The sequence below is a fragment of the Colobus angolensis genome, unplaced genomic scaffold, assembly GCF_000951035.1.
Source record: "Colobus angolensis palliatus isolate OR3802 unplaced genomic scaffold, Cang.pa_1.0 Scaffold13, whole genome shotgun sequence".
Taxonomy (NCBI): Eukaryota; Metazoa; Chordata; class Mammalia; order Primates; family Cercopithecidae; genus Colobus; species Colobus angolensis.
This window is the reverse complement of record NW_012114252.1, coordinates 19,579,813-19,588,230: the sequence shown is the minus strand read 5'-3', so window position 1 is coordinate 19,588,230 and position 8,418 is coordinate 19,579,813. Positions and strand designations below refer to the sequence as shown.

The 8,418-nt window shown below is 40.9% G+C and overlaps 1 protein-coding gene across 1 annotated transcript in view; it reads right to left on the bottom strand.

Annotated features, from left to right (window-relative positions):
- The window catches only part of MYO16 (myosin XVI), a 653,675-nt gene that overhangs the window by 107,697 nt on the left and 537,560 nt on the right, over positions 1–8,418 (bottom strand). The window contains exons 30-31 of the mRNA XM_011933947.1: positions 3,743–3,989; positions 1,538–1,806 (exon numbers count right to left, since the gene is read on the bottom strand). Of these exons, the coding sequence (XP_011789337.1) occupies positions 1,538–1,806; positions 3,743–3,989 (516 nt within the window). The remainder of the gene's footprint in view (positions 1–1,537; positions 1,807–3,742; positions 3,990–8,418) is intronic.

The window sequence follows — 8,418 nt, the reverse complement described above, 5'->3', positions numbered from 1 at the left end:
AAAAAAAAAAAAAAAGAAAGAAAGAAAAGAAAAAGGGCCTGGCACAGTGGCTCATGCCTGTAATCTCAGCACTTTGGGAGGCCAAGGCAGGCAGATCATTAGAGGTCAGGAGTTCGAGACCAGCCTGGTCAACATGGTGAGACCCAGTCTCTACTAAAAATACAAAAATTAGCCAGGTGTGGTGGCAGGCTCCTGTAGTCCCAGGTACTGAGGGAGGCTGAGGCAGGAGGATCACTTGAACCCCAGAGATGGAGGTTGCAGTGAGCTGAGATTGCACCATTGCACTCCAGCCTGAGCAACAAGAGCAAAACTCCATCTCCAAAAAAAAAAATCTAAAAAAGTAGACACTAAGTGCTCTTAACACAGAAATGATGGCTGTGTGAGGCATGGATTTGTTAATTCGCTAGATTTAACCATTCCACAATGTACATATACTTCAAAACAACATGTTGTTCATGACAAAAACATACAATTTTATGTCAATTAAAAATAAATTTGAAAAAAAAGAAAAGAAGTTGGCTACGATGGACTTACTGCTTCAGGCCTCTGCCCCATGTCTTCCTATCACCTTCTTGTCAGTCATCCCAACATTGAGCTTATGGATTTGCTGTGTTTTTGTACTTGGGGTTATTTATTTACTGAAGGAACTGTGTTTCATCCTATGTTCAGATATTATTTTCTAGTGAGTTCTACCCAGCCGTTTCATTTAGAATCTCAACCCCTGTTCCACCCTATACTACTATCCTGGGTCTATTTATTTCTCTCAGCAGCAACAATCCACTTCTAAAGTATTTACTCTTTCACTATGTTTACCATCTGTTTTGCCACACTAGAATGTAAACTCCATGAAGAAAGATATGGACATGCCTAGAATAGAGCCTGATGCATAGCGGGTGATCAATAAAATCTGTTAAATTCTAAGTGTTCCGCTAAGAAGCACTTCCTTTATTTTTCGCAATTCTTAAAAAATTAATAATTAAACAGTAATTGTCTCATTACTGATCTATGAGATCTGGCTGAGAAAAACTGCAATGTTCCCTTTTGAGCATCCCTGTTTCTAGACAATGGATGCAGAAACTTTTATAATCTAGTCTCAAAAGTTTTCCTAACAGTATTTTCCTGCACGATGACTCTCCTCTGGGTAAATAATTTCACTTATCATGTGATGAAGCAGTCTTAATTTTTTATTAGATTGTGATAACTGGAATGCCCGATGCATTTTCTTGACTTTCTAACTGGTGAACCTTTAACATGGAATAGCTGCTGACTTTCTGAATTGATTTGATGCTGCTCTTTGGAGGCAGGGGTGGGGATGGGAGTTAAGGAAATGCCATGTAAGTAGCTTTTCCCTAAGAGGCTTAGAGATTTGAATAAATATTATTTATATTTAATGATTAAGAGCTGCTGGCAAGCCAACAATTGGATTTATTTCTATTAAGAATACATTAGGGCCACAGTACTGCCATGGGCGCCCCCAGGCGAAGTCAGAGCATTCACGAGCCCGGAACACGAGGCTGGCTCCCTCCCCAGGGCTGACCTTCATTGGCTGCTTCCCTGGCCGCAGAGAGACAGGCGCTCACAGCCTCATAGGAAGCACTCAGTCGGGTGTTGGGGTCCCTCTTTGGCTTGGGCGGAGGCTGTTTCCGTGGAGATGGGAGGCTGCTGTTGTCATCCATGCTGAACACCGAGTGCAGCGAAGGAGACCAGATGGACGGGCCAGCGAGGCACTGGCCCAGGCCATCCATGGCCATGCAGACTGACATGGAGCTGGGGTGGAAATGCCTGGGTCCACTCTTGTCTTCGGTTCTTAGGGGGAAAGAAAACACAAACAGCACCACGCCAGAGAGGCCCAGATGCATTATTCCGGTAACAAGGAACCTGCTCAAGCAGACATAATGACGGCTTTTTGGCAAGCAGCCCTTCCTGCTGCGGCTGGAGGACGTGTGCAGCCCTCTGGTGACCAGCTGGTCCAGGGAAGGCCACCCGTCCTCTGGCTCGGGCTTTGTGATGAAAAGCGCATGAGCCCGCGGGATATCCATCATGATTACTTTTTAAACATTCTCACACAAACGCAACCCTACTTAAGGGCCTTCGCATTTTCCAGCAGGCACTCGCTGAATGAATTCTTCACACTCTGATTATTAAGCAAATCAAAAAACCAGAATTTCAATCTGAATGATAATTTCTGGCAAATCCATCTTAATAGAGAGTTACTGATGCATCAAATACTGGGAGTTCATCACCATTTCCCCTCGCAAGAGGAGGATAGACTCTACTGAAAACTCTCAGAAATTTACATTTCAGTGTTCTCTTTCTCCTCGTCACTCTCTTTCCTGCCATTTAAATTCTACCAGAAATTATTTAATTATGTGCAGAGCTGTTACTTCTCCTCCTTGACTCTGTACGGTTGGCCAGTCCCAAGGCAACTGCTGGTATCCAGTAAATAAACAGAGAAATACTTCTTCACTTAATTTTGTATCCAGAAAATACATACATAATCAAATTGAGAAATTGGGGTGGCCGTTTAGTTCCAGCAGAGAAAATAATAAATATTATTTTGGAAGTCATATAAAATTAATAGTTATCTTGTTTAAAAAAAAAATTTCTTCTGGCTTCACATGTCAACGTAATCATGTGCTAGGAAGATGCCAATGCATTCAGTCTACAAGGAGTTTCCAAGCATTTGTTTTTATAATTCTATCTTTCTGTGGCAGAACACCAACAGGGCTAGAATCTACCACAAGGCAGAGCCAGCCACCCGTGTAGAAAATGAAAGAGCTGAAGGTGAAAGCGTGGCACTCAGTGGATAATTTGTTTTTCCTGTAATGTTTAATTACAGTCTTTTTTTTTTTGTACAAAGGGGATTTTTTTTCAGTATTTAATCACTGAGATATTTGAAGCTAATTAACAAGATACACATTGCCATTTCCACTTTATTAAAAAAAAATTGACATCAGCAGAAATGGGAAAGGAGAGTCATTTTCAGTGAGAAACTACAAGATATTACCAAGTTTCTATAGCAAAATAAACATCTCTCTGATGACGAGTTAAGGTCCAAAGGAAGGAACTCCTTGCTCTCCCTCTTAGCGGTGTTGTGGTTCACAAGTGTCTTCATCGTTCTCAGAGAGAGGAGAATGATCCAATGGAGAAGGACCAGGTGGTCTTCATGCTTCTGTTTTAAGCTAAGCATCTAAAGTGAACTTTTACATAAAAAAGCTTTCTCCAAAGTTTGCTTTTTTGGAAAAGAGAGATGTGACAGTTTACACAGGGATATATAATACACTTACAATCTATCTATTGAGTTCACTTCTTTCATGTTTTCAGAGTGGTATCTCCATTTTTTGGGTCAGATTTCCACAAGTTTCTATAAGCCAGCCTTATGTCCGTAACACTTGTGTAAAAATGTCAACAGCCAAGCTATATAGTTTTGCTAATACAGAAACAGTAAATGCTTTAGAACTAGAGTGTGCTTGAGGTAGTTAAGTGACACAAGCATGGCAAGTGAGGCAGTCATCATCACATACGAATGAAGGAACGCAGACAGCCTCGAACTCATGAGAAGACAGCACAGGAAAGCATCTTTTTAGACTGCTGCTGTTTCAAATAACAAACCACGCACGCCTGTTCCTGTAATTCCTGTCGTATTATGTGATCGAACTCTGCATTAAGGGCTATATGAATTTTCATGACTCCACTGAATCAATCACAAAGGTAATTAAAGTTGCATGCTCTCTGCCTTTACCTTTTGCTTCCTTCCTCTTGCGTGTTCCTGACGTCTAACTTCTCTTTATGGTAGGGAGCATTCATTTCACTACGGAGCCGGTCATTTTCCCGGGCAATGTCTGAAGCATTCTGAATGACCAGGGCATCATAGGTTTTCAGCCCCATGTCCTCTGTGTTCTGCAGAAAGCTATTGATAGAAGTCACCTCTTGTTGTCTGATGCTCATTTTCTGAAGCAGGTGCTGGCGTGCTAAAAATCCTCTGATAACTTTTATAGAAGAATCATGGGTCAGTAAACAGAGGAAAAGTGAAAAACTCAGACATGCACAAACAAAAATCACAATATACCTATCTCTGAGCAGTTATAAAATAAGATACATTTAACCCAGAATAAGAATTTATCTAAATCAGCAGTGATAACACTAAAGGCAAAGCACTTTGACCTGTATGAGATCTTGCAGGCAATACTGACGATAAAGGCCTCTACACTGTTTTTGGTAACACAAGCTGGACACTGATGGACTGGAGTTAAATCGATGGGAAAGAACTAGGTCCAAATCACACAGAATTTTGGGGTGTGCCTCCAACTGCAGCATTTTGGGATGCACGAATCATCTTTCATTACATCACATTATTACGTCAACACCTAAGGCTTATGGGGTTTGTCTTTGGAAATATCATGCATATATTGTTTCTAAGATTATGATTTAATTCTTAGAGAAATTAACACTATATTTAAGACTCTGGAAAAAGACTATATAAATACAGGACACCCATCCTGCTCTCTGGGAAAGGACGGCTAGAAAAATGTGTAAAAATTGGGGGAAATGAGTGAAAATGCTTTGAAATCAATATGTCAGTAACAAATACAAGAATTAAAAACAAAAGACCACCATTTTAAAGGGACCTCTGTGTGTAAGACACTCTATTACATCCTTCAATTCTGAAACTCAATGACAAAACATACCACTATCTCAATTTCAGACACAATGGCACTTCTCTTAGTGAAACTAAGAAAGTTCCTCCAGGTCAACACAACCAACCAAAGAATATGTCTCCAAGCTTAGGAGGTGAAATTACATTTCCTTAGCCTGCAGTTGCACAGACCTAATCTCTAACTCTCCAGGGGGCAGATCACCAACCAAGAAAGTCACAGGGAAGCATATTTGCAATCAGTGTTAGAAAGAACTTTCTAACAATCAGCACAGCGTGGAAGTGGATCAGTCTGGCTCATGAAAGAGTTGCTTCCCAGGCCCTGAGTGTGTACAAGGCCAGCACAGTGACCCCTTCTCATGGGTGAAGTGGACAAGTGCAGGTGGAGGAATTCTGATTAGAATCTTTTCAAACTTTATGATTCTGTCTCTCCCCATTTTAAAAGTTTCCGGGATTATAAGGAGTTGGTTAAGATGATAGAAGATTGATAATTTCAGGAAAGCCAATGTCTGCAGCAAAGACACTTTATTCTTGCCTTTGGGAAAGGAAGAAGCCTATAAAATATTAAGTGCTTTAAAATAGTTCATGGTTATAAAATAACAAATATGAGGGGTACCTATGATATTGACTTTGATGTCTTTACTTGAGTAGCTGGTGGAAAGTTGAACAGAACATTCCACTATGATGGCTGAAGAGGAAAATGATATGTGGATATCTGAAATGCTGAAAGCATTTTTTTCCGATGGCACTACTGAAGGTTTAGTTATGTTGGAATGCAGTTGCATTAAGTTAACCGTAAAACAGTCATTCTGAAGTAACCTAAAGGAAAAATGTTAAGCAGAGCGGTACAATCAGACTTCCAGGAAGATAAAATGTGGAAAAAAGTGGAGCAGTAGGAACCAATGGGCACCTTGAGCGAGAAAAAGGCAGAAGACTTGAAATTGGCCTGTTCACTTGTTCTTTCTTGTTACACTAAAAAAACCAAAAAAAACAAAAAAACAAGCGAGACATTGGCTTTCGGAAGGGTGAAAGTGAGAGTATATTCAAGATGTTTAATCTCTTGGAATAAAGAGAAGATTAATGTGGATGTGCCAGACTTCTCCTGACCTCCCACTACAGCACAGCTATTCACTGGATTCACATTCACCCGGAGTCTATTGTCCCGCCTCCAGAAGACCTCATTTTCTCACACTTCATCCCACTAGCCTTTTAAAATTCTTTAAAAATGTTACACCAGTTGCTAAATATTGATATCTTCAATAAGGGGCAACTGGTAAAAATAAAACTGCCACTAATGGATGCTGATGTTTATTGTCTTTCAGACAAATTCAGAAGACTGCTGCTAAGACACCTGCCATGTAAGGTCTTAATTTGCAGATATTTTTCATCCGAATGAAATGAGCATATACAGAGAAAAAACTTCTGGTAGGAATAATTTCAAATTAAAATGATTAAATTTAAAACTAAAAGTTACAGCTTTCTTTCCCCTGGACATTTTTAAAGAAAAATATAGAATTCTTAAAAAAAAAACTGGAAATGGTTCCAGATCATATAAATTTTTAGTTAATTTAATATTAGCAAAAAACATTGAGGGAACTGTTTTAAGAGCTATGAAAATAAAAATCAATAAATAATGCTTTGCATTTAAAACCCTGTAATTAAAAAATACTCATATTCATTATTTCACTTATGTAATATGAGATTATGGTTTCTATCTTGATGTCATTTTTTAAGACTCTTTTTTTTTTTTTTTTTTGAGATGGAGTTTCAGTCTTGTTGCCTAGGCTGGAGTAGTGCAATGGCATGATCTTGGCTCACCACAACCTCTGCCTCCTGGGTTCAAGCTATTCTCCTGCCTCAGCCTCCTGAGTAGCTGGGATTACAGGCATGTGCTACCATACCGGGCTCATTTTGTATTTTTAGTAGAGACGGGGTTTCACCCTGTTGACCAGGCTGGTCTTGAACTCCTAACCTCAGGTGATTCGCCTGCCTCGGCCTCCCAAAGTGCTGAGATTACAGGCGTGAGCCACTGTGTCCGACCTTTTAAGACCATTCTTAATTTTTATCTTTAGAAAAGTGAACAAGTAATTACAGTTCTGTTCATCTTTTCTGTTCCAGGTCCACAGGGTACAGCAATTTAATCTTTGTTAAATAGAACAGAAATTTCTAATGGGGCAAAATTTCTTACTATTATATTTAAGGGAAGTTTTCAGGAGAATTTGTGATCCCCTGTTCTGTCTTTAGCATTATATTAAATGAGACTCTCCCTGTCCCAGTTTCAGCTGAGGCTGCAGATAAAGCTCTGGATGCCATTGGTCCTGGGTGGGGCCTGAGGCATTCCTTTGCTAGCCAGATCCCTGGTGAAGTTGGTGCCACTGATGTTCCAGGGAAACGTGGGTTGGGGCAGGGCCAAACATGCAAATAGGACTTGCAAGGGGGAGATCCAAAACAGACCTGTGGCCTGCCCTCTCCCCTGCACAGATGAAGGTTGACGTTAGGAAGGCCAGGTCATCACACACTAGAAAGCAGATGCCTCCTTTACCAAGAGGTGGCAGTTGGCCCTTTCTTGTCCAAGGCTCCCCCTTGCCTCAGCCTGGTGAAAGTGGCTTGAGGAGGCCACCCAGAGATCTTGGCATGTGGCTCCTTGGGGTTGGCAGCCACTGTGCACTGTGATATCTCAGAGGCCATGGCTGCCGTTTTCACAAAGATGTGGTTTTCGCAAATAATGTGTACAGAGAGAACAATGAGACTCCAACAGAGGGTCTGCAAGGTGCCCAGGGGCTGAGGGGTGACTTGCAAATGACCGGCTAAAGGAGGATGTTGCCAGTTAGAGAAGGAAGTCCCTGAAGTGCTCTGGAATATGTGGAAAGCTGTTGAAGTCTGCCCCAGCTGGAGGAGACCAGTGCCAGAGTACACCTGTGTCATCAGAAGACTTGCCAGAAGCAGGTCTTTTTATCTTTAGAAGACTTTTTATCTTCCTCAGAAGACACCTCCTTACTTCTTCCCCTCCTCATTAACCCTGGAAGACCCCAAGGAAACCTGAGTAGGTAGGGATCAGTCCCATGTCCAGTAAGGATGGGACAGGCCTGCAACAGCCAAGAAGGATGTTTTAACTTAGAATGAAGTTCTGAATTTTGATCATTATTTGAGCCGGATGTGTTAAAATCTGAACAAAGACTGTTCAAGGGACTAGCATGTAACAGGGCTTCTTATTTTATTTATTTTTTTCTAATTTTGATTTTTTTTTTCTTTTTTTAGAGGTGGGATCTCACTCTGGCACCCAGGTTGGTGTGCAGTGGTAGAAAAAGCTCACTGCAGCCTGCAACTCCTGACCTCAAGGAATTCTTCACTTCAGTCTTCTGAGTAACTGGGACTATTGTTGCGTCCCACCATGCTTGGCTAATTAAGAAATTTTTTGAGAGACGGGGGTCTCACTATGTTGCCCAGGCTGGTCTTGAACTCCTGGACTCAAGGGATCCTCCTGCCTCAGCCTCCTGCGTAACTGGGATTACAGGTGACTTTTTATTATCAGCAAATGAAAATACCCATTGGAGATTCACACAGGGGCATACCTAAATGAATCCCACAGAAAAAGTGGACGGAGGCTTGAGAAGAATAAAAGTGATTTGGGGATCCTATTAGGTTTCCTTGTTAGAGTAACAGTTTCAAATATATTAGAATTGAGTTCACTATATCTCACTAAAAGCTAGCATATATATCATTTCTTCCTCTTTTATTCTTTCAGGAATATACATATATAAATA